Below are 12,184 nucleotides of genomic sequence, written 5' to 3' on the forward strand. Positions count from 1 at the left end.
CACCCGGTGGCCTCCCAGGCCTCCCGGGTGTTCAGTGTTCTGATTGACAGCGCGAGAAGCCAAAGGCTTCCCGCCCTGTCAATCACTCTTGTGACCGCAAGCAGCATTTTGCTTGCGATCACAAGAGTGTTGCCCCCGCCCCCGACAGATCAGCAGCTTCCAGGCGAAGTCCCGGGCAGCAACATCACTGAGGTCACAGTGCGTCGCGGCGGCTGGGACTTCCGGTACAGGAAGTGATGCACACCCTGTACCGGAAGTCCCAGCCGCCGCGGCGCACACTGAGCTCAGCGGTGGCGCTGCCCGGGACTTCGCCTGGAAGCTGCTGATTTGTCGGGTGCAGATGAAGAGAGAAGAAGAGACCTGCAACCGACGGGGGATCGTGTGGTTAGGTGAGTTGTGAGCTTTTTTATTTTTATCAGAGGGGAACACTGGGGGCTGTATATATATATGGGGGGATGCACAGCACTAGGGGCTGTATATATATATATATATATATATATATACACACACACATACGGGGGAGGCACAGCACTGGGGGCTGCATATATATGGGAGGCACAGCACTGGGGGCTGCATATATATGGGAGGCACAGCACTGGGGGCTGCCTATGGGGGGAGGGACAACACCGGGCGCTGCCTATGGGGGGAGGGACAACACCGGGCGCTGCCTATGGGGGGAGGGACAACACCGGGCGCTGCCTATGGGGGGAGGGACAACACCGGGCGCTGCCTATGGGGGGAGGGACAACACCGGGCGCTGCCTATGGGGGGAGGGACAACACCGGGCGCTGCCTATGGGGGGAGGGACAACACCGGGCGCTGCCTATGGGGGGAGGGACAACACCGGGCGCTGCCTATGGGGGGAGGGACAACACCGGGCGCTGCCTATGGGGGGGAGGGACAACACCGGGCGCTGCCTATGGGGGGAGGGACAACACCGGGCGCTGCCTATGGGGGAGGGACAACACCGGGCGCTGCCTATGGGGGGAGGGACAACACCGGGCGCTGCCTATGGGGGAGGGACAACATCGGGCGCTACCTATGGGGGAGGGACAACACCGGGCGCTGCCTATGGGGGAGGGACAACACCGGGCGCTGCCTATGGGGGAGGGACAACACCGGGCGCTGCCTATGGGGGAGGCACAACACCGGGCGCTGCCTATGGGGGAGGCACAACACTGGGGGTTGCCTATGGGGGAGGCACAACACTGGGGGTTGCCTATGGGGGAGGGACAACACTGGGGGCCATTTGTAAGGGGAACAACACTGGGCGCTGCCTATGGAGGAGGGACAACACTGGGGGCCATTTGTAAGGGGAACAACACAGGGGGCAATCTATAAGGAGGACGTCACAGAGGAGGCATCTACAAGGGTAACTGCACTGCGGGATGTATATAATAGGGCATGCGCAGAGGGGGGGGTATCTACTTTAGTGGACTAAACAGAGGGGTCATCTATAAGGGGACTACACAGAGGGGGCCATATACTACAGGGCAGGGATAGGGAACCTTGGCTCTCCAGCTGTTTAAAAACTACAGCTTTAGCTTTGACTGTCTACACATGATGGGAGTTGTAGTTTTGCAACAGCTGGAGAGCCGAGGTTCCCTACCCCTGGTATAGGATGCACAGAGGTTGTCATCTACTATAAACACAGAGGGGCTCTCTACTATAGTAGATGCACACTGGGCCATCAATGTGGAAGACTGAACAAGGGACTATCTATAAGGAGCCAGGGCTACCCACTGAAAGAGGGCTTAAAAGGGCCAATACAGATGTGCAGTGTGTATAGAGATGAGGATGGTGCCAGAGTGAGGAGACTAATATATCTGTCTGGCAGATTCTGTGGATTCGTGGCTCGGAGAAGTTCTCATAATGGCCCTGGGCAGATGGAGAGGAAGATAAAAAGGGAAGAACTCCAATCTGAGGAGAAGTCCCCCCTGTGAGTCACTAAATACATTTGCACTGTAATTTATATGTAGTACAGACCCTGTGTAGAGCTGGGTGTGTTGACGGCGTAGTGGTCGGTTGAGGGGGGGGCCCCAATTAAAAGTTTGCTATGGGGCCCAGCCATTTCTAGTTACGCCCCTGTGTGGCAGATGTAGGACTTGCACCTATCCCGAGGGCCCTACAACAGCTGCTGGTTAGAGAGTGAAAAATAGCCAAGGTGGCCATTTAAAGAGTCACTGTGATTAAAAAATAAATTGACATGTCATCAGGCACATCAAAAGTTATTGATCACAGCGGGCATCACTGCTGAGACAGCGATCCACTCCCCGGCCAGCCACTAATTCCAAAAATGTAATCTCAGAGACTTACATTGTTGAATTTGGCAGATACAGAGATACGGTCGAGGAGTAGTGTAGATCAATAACTTTTTACATGCCTGATGACATGTCAAAAGATATTTTTGATGACAGGTACTCTTGAATGCGGCCAGCGACCACAACGGGATGATGGGTGCCAGGTCAGGATGTACCGAGAGGAGGAGACAGGGAAGTCCAGTCTACAGAGACACCACCTCACAAGTTACAGGAAGTACAGGCTCGTCTGGGGTTAGTCCCAGTCTATAAGACATTTGTATCCATAGGATAGGCCATTAAAGGACAAGTGCCATGAAAAACTTTTTCCCAGTAATTGAAGCACATTACAAAGTTATATAACTCTGTAATATGCTTCAATCACCTATCTGCCTCCCTTCCCTGTCTTTTCCACCCCCCACCAGGAAGTGTCCTGACTCACACAGACCTGATTACTGTCGTCACCGTCACCAGGCAGCTCCTTCTTGTGAGGATGAGTCATCAGCAGGAGGGCTGCTCTAGGTCCTGTTACACCAGCCTCCCCCTCCCCCTCCTTGTCAGGTGACTCTGCTTTCTCAGCTTATCTTCTCTAGTGACATGACTCCTTCACTGAGTCCAAGGCAGCAGGAGAGAGGGGATGAGGGGAGGGGGGAGCTGCCTATGTGCCGGAGTCAGTCTGAGGGAAGATAAGCAAGTGAGATGTGACAAGTGATGGCTTGCAGTTGTTCAGCCAATGGGAGCTGAGCAAGCCTGTCACCTGACAAGGCAGGGGAAGGGGGAGGCTAGTGTAACAGGAGAAGGAGCTGAGAGAAGAGCTTGGTGACGGTGACGACAGTAATCAGGTCTGTGTGAGTCAGGACACTTCCTGGTGGGGGGTGGAGGGGGGAAAAGACAGGGAAGGGAGGCAGATAGGTGATTGAAGCATATTACAGAGTTATATAACTTTGTAATGTGCTTCAATTACTGGGAAAAAGTTTTTCATGGCATTTGTCCTTTAATGTCTTAGAGGTAAGAGACAGTCAACTGTTCAGGCGAGCTGAACCCCGGCACCTACACAATAAACGTCCAGAAGCCTTGGCTCTGTCATTGTGCTGCACAGCTGCCAGCCACTTCATCTGCATCTGCGCCACAATAACCAGGCACCACCACTACACAAAGAAAAGGAGTAACTACTTCCATTCATTCATTGTGCCAGGCCCCTGAGGTGGGAGCCAAATCTACAGGACATGTATGGCATATTCTTTGGATGTGTCATTCATGTCCACATGGAAATACCACTTTAATAGTACATGATTAAAGGTTAAAGATGGACGTGAGAAGTGCAAATGACACACATAAAAGCACAATACTACATGGCCCTGAAGTGCTGTACAGTAAACTACACCTTTGTCAGACATGGTGCCGCTTCCATGGGTTTCAGAAGTTCTGATATTCCAAGTCCCGAGTAGGTCTGGGGGTCGTCTTCCTTCTCCTGGTGAAATTGCACAGCCACCGCAGGAAGCTTACACTCATAGTTCTGCTTGTACTTGGAAGCGATTGTAACAATGTTGCCAGCTTTGCTCTGCAAGACATAAAATGAAAGTAAAACTATACATAAGTATATTTTTTATAACTTCTGCTCACATACACCTTAAAAGTTAAAAAAAATGACATGTCATTAAAACCACTTGCTAGTATTCTGTAACCCCATCTCAGCCAAATTAACTTTGAACTATAAAAGCCTTAAAGTGTCACTGTCGTTAAAATTTTTTTTTTTTTTTGCAGAAATCAATAGTCCAAGCGATTTTAAGAAACTTTGTAATTGGGTTTATTAGCCAAATCAGCCATTATCTGCAGTAAAAAGCCTTTTCCCAGGTCAGCCCCTCCTCCTCTCCTTTCTGTCATCCACTCCTCAGAATCAGGAAATCTCGACAGTTTTTTTATCAGTCGGATCTGTCTGGTCTATGAAGAGGGGAGGGGGGAGGAGGAAGGAGTGAGATTAGCAGGCAGCAGAGAGCTGAGAACAAAGAATTGCTCAGCAGGGGAGCTATTCAGAGCCCTAATTAGAGGTTAGATAGGTCCCTGGTGACTGTCAAAGGAGAGAGCCCAGGATGTGAATGTAAATTAACTCTTTGTTGTCCTGTTTTGCTGCTTTTACTTTTTCTCTCCATAGGAAAACCATAAAGACGGGGGAGAGCTTCAAACTGCTTTTTCATGATACAAATTCATTTTTCGGCTAATAAACCCAATTACAAAGTTTCTTAAAATCGCCTGGACTATTGATTTATGCAATAAAAATTTTAACGGACAGTGACACTTTAACCTCTTAAGAACATATGACGTACCCGTACGTCATATGTCCTCATTAGCACTTAAAAGCGGGGCCACGCGGCGACCCCGCTTTGAAGCGCCGCGGTCCAGGGTGCCGCGTGTAGCCCGGGACCGCTACTATTAGCTAATCGGAGGCAGCTGTCAAAGTTGACAGCTGCCTCCGATTACCGGAGGCAACCGTTCCCTGGTGTCTAGTGGGGGAGATCGCTCCTCCGGGACGTTGTCCTTGAGGAGCGATCTCCGTTACTGATGCCGGTCGGGGACTCGTCCAAGATGGCGCCGTCCCCGACTCGGCACTCATTTACTTCCGGCTGCAGCAGCCGGAAGTAAACGAGTGCCTATCTCATTGATCTCTGCAGCATATCTATGCTGCAGAGATCTCAATAAGAGATCAAAGTATATATACTAGAAGTCCCCCAGGGGGGCTTCTAGTATATGTGTAAAAAAAAGCCCCGTCCCCTAAAAAAAAAGTCTGAATCACCCCCCTTTTCCCAGGTTTTAAATAAAAGTAAACAAATAAATAAATAAACATGTTTGGTATCGCCACGTGCGTAATCGCCCGAACTATTAATTAATCACATTCCTGATCTCGCACGGTAAATGGCGTCAGCGCAAAAAAATCCCAAAGTGTGAAATTGCGCATTTTTGGTTGCATCAAATCCAGAAAAAAATGTAATAAAAAGCGATCAAAAAGTCGTATATGCGCAATCAAGGTACCGATAGAAAGAACACATCATGGCGCAAAAAATGACACCTGACACAGCCCCATAGACCCAAGAATAAAAGCGCTATAAGCCTGGAAATGGAGCGATTTTAAGGAACATATATTTGTTAACAATGGTTTGAATTTTTTATAGGCCATCAGATACACTATAAGTTATACATGTTATATATCGTTTTAATCGTAACGACTTGTGGAACATTCATAACAAGTCAGTTTTACCCCAGGGCGAATGGCGTAAAAACACAGTTCCCCCAAATAAAAGAAATGCGTTTTTTTTTTTTCAATTTCACCACACTTTGAATTTTTTTCTGGTTTCGTAGTGTACCAAATGCAAAAATTCAGCCTGTCATTGCAAAGTACAATTAGTGACGCAAAAAATAAGGGCTCATGCGGGTTTCTAGGTGGAAAAATGCAAGTGCTATGGCCTTTTAAACACAAGGAGGAAAAACCGAAAACGCAAAAACGAAAATGGGCCCCGTCCTTAAGGGGTTAAATATCACGAGTCTGCGAGAGATGTCCTGTGTACTTGGCAACAGAAAGTGGCCCGGTCCCTTGCGCTCCATACTGCTTATCGGTTGACGTGCTGGCAGCAGTGACGTCACAGCCAGTGTTTAGCTGAGCAACTATTCCCTACATGTCAATAAGTCACTAGAAAGTGCAGAGCAGTGGGTGCCCAACAATGTCAGACCAGAGGAGATAAGTATTGCTTATATTATTTTTACAACAGCCTGATCCCTTTGGGGGGGGGACTAACCCCAGACGAGCCTGTACTTCCTGTAACTTGTGAGGTGGTGTCTCTGTAGACTGGACTTCCCTGTCTCCTCCTCTCGGTACATCCTGACCTGGCACCCATCATCCCCTTGTGGTCTCTGGCCGCCCATCCTTGGACCATCTTAGGTAGGTAATAACCACTGCATACAGGGAACACCCTCACAATTTGTCTTCTAGTCACCTTAGATGGATCTTCTGTCATGTTGCAGGAGATGGTCCCAATAACCATGCTTATTTTTATCTTTACAGACTACTAAAATATGGCTAAACCTACAATCATCTGTCCATCCCTGAAGTAGAGGATTGCTCTGTATACTGAAGAGTAAAGATCGATCGGTCATGTGTCTGCTTGGCGGATTGTACAATAAAGCAAATACCAGGCACCGTTCAGCCATTTTATCACAGCACACGAGGACATTTCACCAGCACAAAGGAGGGAATTGAAACCATAGCTCTACATCTGTTTTCCCCTAACCACCGCACACTATTTATTTTCTTTATAGAGACCGTGATATATAAAAGGATCAGAAACTAGAGAAAGCTGAAGACCTGTAACGAGAACATAAACCGGATATCCTATAGGATGTAACACATGGATGGATATGGTCCCATGTATATGGGATAGTAATCTATAAGTAAACTATCCACTCCTATACATCGTATTCAATCTAAATGAGGATGCACTTTCAGCACTTTAGGAAACAGAACCATTCCCTAAGGTAGTGGTGCACAACTTGTTGCAGAACTACAGCTCCCACGCTGGCTGCCTGGGCATACTGGGAGTTGTAGTTCTGCTACAGCTGGAGAGCCACAGGTTGCCCTATGGAAATGTTAGGTAGCGATTCCCCTCATACTGACACACAATAGTACAGATCCCCATATTCAGGTACACAGCCAGTGACTCTAGCACAACATGGGTACCAGTGTTTGGGACAAGTTGAATTTTGTGCCACAACTTTATTTTATACCATTTAGAAGTTCAGAAGACTAGAGCATTAATACTATGCCATGGAATTACTAATTCCTGCTATAACGTATAACACTGCTGAATTTCTAAAAGGAAGCATCCAACTAACCTATACATTCCTGTCACATCAATGCCACCATTTTAGGGTCCATTTACACAGAAAGATTATCTGACAGATTATCTGCCAAAGATTTAAAGCCAAAGCCAGGAATTGATTGGAAAAGAGGAGAAATCTCAGGCTTTCCTGCATAACCTGATCTCTGTTTATAGTCTGTTCATGGCTTTGGCTTCAAAGCTTCGGCAGATATTGTGTCAGATAATCTTTCTGTGTAAATGGATACTTACTGTAGCTGAATTAGGGGTGACACAAAGGGACAGAATTAACCCCTTAAGGACACAACCAAATCCGTGGACAGAGGAGGTGCTGTTTCTGGAAGAAAGCACTTATGGTTTTCTAATCCTAAATAAAGAAAGCATAGTCGTTCTGGTGCACTTGGGGGGAACTAACCATCCATCCCGTCTGCCCCGTCTAATAAATCCCAGCTGAGCAGGCCAGCCATGGCAGATGGGTACACCAAAACATCTCCTGACTGCTAATATCACAAAAATGGCGGCAAGGATGAAGGTTAGAAACGTCCCTTCATCCTCAGTGCCTTGTGTGCTATAGGGAGCTGTCAACAGGTTTAGAATGATACTGTCATTTATATAAACCTTTAACATGTTGGTGTGGTCAGGACTCCCAATACTATCTGCTTTGGGACCACATGTCAGAAGTTCATGTATCGCACCATCCTGCTTTACAGCAAAGTGCGGGGGACATTTCTAAATTTCTAATTTTATTTAGCAAAATGCAGTTTTTTTCTATAACATAAGAGGCAGTAAGAGGAAGTCTCTCCTCCACAATAATAACACCAATTCTACATTTATAGAAAGATGCCTCGTGGATTTGGTGGCGTTCCTTTTATTAGGGGTCTTTTCCCACAGGGCGTGTAAAGAAGCTGAGGTGCCAAAACGTACACACCTCTGTTACATCCTATTTTGGAAACTCCACCTTACTCCGGCGGCTCCATAGAGGATGAATAGAGCTGCGGGTCACATGACAACCCACGGCTGTATTCAAAACAAAGGAGCCGCAGGGAGATCCCGAGTGTGCCAGGCGGCATGGAGGGCGGACCCCAATCTCTTACTAGTCCCCTATACTGTGAAAACCCCTTTAAGTAATTTATCTGAGCTGTAGACCCTCACAGATATCCTGTAGAGTTTATTAGAATTAACCAAGAAAATTGAAATTTTTTTCCTATAACCTGTAGTTAGTGTCACACCCTGGCGGGCACTGTGATGCTGACGGGTCACCCTGGTACCATATGTCCTCCTGCTGGCAGTGTGCTCTGTGTTCTCACCCTGGCGGGCACTGTGATGCTGACGGGTCACCCTGGTACCATATGTCCTCCTGCTGGCAGTGTGCTCTGTGTTCTCACCCTGGCGGGCACTGTGATGCTGACGGGTCACCCTGGTACCATATGTCCTCCTGCTGGCAGTGTGCTCTGTGTTCTCACCCTGGCGGGCACTGTGATGCCTGCAGCCCCCATCCCTCTCAGTCAGGTGACAGCTGAGGCCCCCATCCCTCTCAGTCAGGTGACAGCTGAGGCCCCCATCCCTCTCAGTCAGGTGACAGCTGAGGCCCCCATCCCTCTCAGTCAGGTGACACCTGCGGCCCCCATCCCTCTCAGTCAGGTGACACCTGCGGCCCCCATCCCTCTCAGTCAGGTGACACCTGCGGCCCCCATCCCTCTCAGTCAGGTGCGGCCCCCATCCCTCTCAGTCAGGTGCGGCCCCCATCCCTCTCAGTCAGGTGACACCTGCGGCCCCCATCCCTCTCAGTCAGGTGCGGCCCCCATCCCTCTCAGTCAGGTGCGGCCCCCATCCCTCTCAGTCAGGTGCGCCCCCATCCCTCTCAGTCAGGTGACAGCTGAGGCCCCCATCCCTCTCAGTCAGGTGACACCTGCGGCCCCCATCCCTCTCAGTCAGGTGACAGCTGCCCCCATCCCTCTCAGTCAGGTGCGGCCCCCATCCCTCTCAGTCAGGTGACAGCTGCCCCCATCCCTCTCAGTCAGGTGCGGCCAACATCCCTCTCAGTCAGGTGACACCTGCGGCCCCCATCCCTCTCAGTCAGGTGACAGCTGAGGCCCCCATCCCTCTCAGTCAGGTGCGGCCCCCATCCCTCTCAGTCAGGTGCGGCCAACATCCCTCTCAGTCAGGTGCGGCCAACATCCCTCTCAGTCAGGTGCGCCCCCATCCCTCTCAGTCAGGTGCGCCCCCATCCCTCTCAGTCAGGTGACAGCTGCGGCCCCCATCCCTCTCAGTCAGGTGACACCTGCGGCCCCCATCCCTCTCAGTCAGGTGACAGCTGCGGCCCCCATCCCTCTCAGTCAGGTGACAGCTGCGGCCCCCATCCCTCTCAGTCAGGTGACAGCTGCGGCCCCCATCCCTCGCAGTCAGGTGACAGCTGCGGCCCCCATCCCTCTCAGTCAGGTGACAGCTGCGGCCCCCATCCCTCTCAGTCAGGTGACAGCTGAGGCCCCCATCCCTCTCAGTCAGGTGACAGCTGAGGCCCCCATCCCTCTCAGTCAGGTGACAGCTGCGGCCCCCATCCCTCTTAGTCAGGTGACACCTGCGGCCCCCATCCCTCTCAGTCAGGTGACAGCTGAGGCCCCCATCCCTCTCAGTCAGGTGACAGCTGCGGCCCCCATCCCTCTCAGTCAGGTGACAGCTGCGGCCCCCATCCCTCTCAGTCAGGTGACAGCTGCGGCCCCCATCCCTCTCAGTCAGGTGACAGCTGAGGCCCCCATCCCTCTCAGTCAGGTGACAGCTGAGGCCCCCATCCCTCTCAGTCAGGTGACACCTGAGGCCCCCATCCCTCTTAGTCAGGTGCGGCCCCCATCCCTCTTAGTCAGGTGACAGCTGCTGCTGCCTCCATTACCTGGCCTCTAATCACCGGCTCAGACAGGATCTCTATGCCATACTTCATCTCGGTCAGCTCCTCCAGGTTCAGGAATCCCATAGAAGCCGATGTCACTCCCAACATCAACCACAAAGCGCCACAAACAGCCGCACAAGCCCCGGACACCGCCATCTTCACTCCACCTCGTACACGACCATGCACCTTCCTCTCAACTCCCGGATCCCGCCCATTTGCTATCTGCCTCAAGCTGATTGGTTAGAATGGTGACAGGCGCGGCTCCTATTGGCTAGATACTACTGTCTTTCACGGTTAACCTGTCGCGGAAGATTTCCTGCAACCAGGTTCTAACCATGTAGAGAGCACGCGCATGACGCTGTGCGCGCACTGGTGGAGCGAGCTGTCAATCACTCCACTCTGTCACTCCTGATTGGCTGGAGGTAAGCCGGCGTGGGCTTGTTTTGGCTCTCCAAGACTAAGGCGCTGATAGGCTGGAGTCAGTGATGACCTGAACCAGTAGGAAGCGGCGGGAAGGGCCGTGCCTGATGGGATTCTAGAGACGCTCGGCGGTAATTCAAATGATGGGAAATCAGAGGAAGGAAACGTTTCCTATTATGGAGGTTTACAACTGTGTCAGTTGCTCCATAGCAGTAGGCGGCATTGTGTTACGCCCTCTAGTGGCTGCACACCCGCTGCTGTTGTGTCCCCCATCTGTGGCATTCCTGCTAAGGCAACATTACAGGGGTGTGTTCACACAGGCGGAACTCTGCCTGCGTCAGTGTATCAGTGGGATGCCTCGCAGCTCTCCACTACGGATTCCACCGCTCGTCCCCGTGCGATTCCGATTGAATCTCCCCCAGTCCCATAGACTCCATTCAATGCTGAGGTGGACATGTTAATTCTGTGGGCGGACGGCAGAATCTGCCTGAGCATAGAATGGAGTCCATAGGAAAAGTGGAGAGCGGAAGAATCCACAGAAAGTTTTCTGTACGGATTCGGTAGTCTGAACATGCTCAAAGAATTAACATGAAGCTGAGACAAGGCTGTAAGCTCCTTGGGAGAACACTAGGGGGCAGTGGCTGTATTCTGATTTCTCAGAGTTATGAGCACTCTATAACCTCCCAAATGTCCTGCTTTGTATTAAAGTGTACCTGTCGTTATAACTGTTAGGGTAGGTGCACACTGAGTAATTCTGACGGAAACTCTGTCGCGGAATTCTCAGCTCGTGCCTGCTCGCGGACTGCCAGTTCATTTGTTGGACGGAGGGCGGAATCCACCCGTGCATAGAATGGAGTCTATGACACAGACGCTCGCGCCCGCTGCAGTCCGCGAGCAGGCACGAGCGGAGAATTCCGCGACAGAGTTTCCGTCAGAATTACTCAGTGTGCACATACCCTCAATATATAAACCAACAGGGGATGTCATATAAAGCAAGCTTGAAATGTACAGTTCTTTAAAGGGGTGCTCCAGCGTGGGGGCACTTTTTTAGGGGAACCGGGGAGGAGGTGGCTGAAATAAAAGACGTCCACTTACCTCCCCGCTTCCAGCTGAGGGTCCCGCATCACGGCGCTCCAGTGCCTGGTTCCTGGCCGCTTCCGGGTGTCTGATGCCGCCTGAGACGCTACGTCTCAGAGCCGCACTGCCACTCAGTGAAGGAGGCGGGATCCGTTTGAAGTCCGCTCGGATCCCGCCTCCTTCACTGAGTGGCTGAGCGGCCCTGAGACGTAGCGTCTCGGGCGGTGTCAGACACCCGGAAGCGCCCGGGCACCGGAGCGCCGTGATGCGGGACCCGCTGCTGGAACCAGGGAGGTAAGTGGACGTCTTTTATTTCAGCCACCTCCTCCCCGGTCCCCCCAAAAAAGTGCCCCCACGCTGGAGCACCCCTTTAAGGTTTTTGTTGTTTTTGCTGAAGGCAGATTTTTAGTGTTGTGACCGTTAAGAAAAAGAGACTTAAAGTGTCACTGTCGTGAAATTTTTTTTTGCAGAAATCAATAGTCCAGGCGATTTTAAGAAACTTTGTAATTGGGTTTATTATCCGAAAAATGCATTTTTATCATGAAAAAGCAGTTTGAAGCTCTCCCCCCTGTCTTCATTGTTCTCCTATGGAGAGAGCTAAAGAGAAGACCAAAACAGGACAACAAAGAGTTAATCTACAA

The 12,184-nt window shown here is 50.8% G+C and overlaps 1 protein-coding gene across 2 annotated transcripts in view; it reads right to left on the bottom strand.

The window, feature by feature from the left end:
- The window catches only part of OS9 (OS9 endoplasmic reticulum lectin), a 37,143-nt gene extending 26,798 nt beyond the window's left edge, over nt 1–10,345 (bottom strand). The window contains exons 1-2 of one of the 2 annotated variants that reach the window (XM_069970335.1): nt 10,050–10,345; nt 3,682–3,858 (exon numbers count right to left, since the gene is read on the bottom strand). In XM_069970335.1, the coding sequence (XP_069826436.1) occupies nt 3,682–3,858; nt 10,050–10,202 (330 nt within the window). In that variant the 5' untranslated portion in view covers nt 10,203–10,345. The remainder of the gene's footprint in view (nt 1–3,681; nt 3,859–10,049) is intronic. The other variant, XM_069970334.1, reaches the window with a different exon arrangement.
- Between the last annotated feature and the right edge of the window lie 1,839 nt (nt 10,346–12,184).

Source organism: Dendropsophus ebraccatus, chromosome 5 (assembly GCF_027789765.1).
Source record: "Dendropsophus ebraccatus isolate aDenEbr1 chromosome 5, aDenEbr1.pat, whole genome shotgun sequence".
Taxonomy (NCBI): Eukaryota; Metazoa; Chordata; class Amphibia; order Anura; family Hylidae; genus Dendropsophus; species Dendropsophus ebraccatus.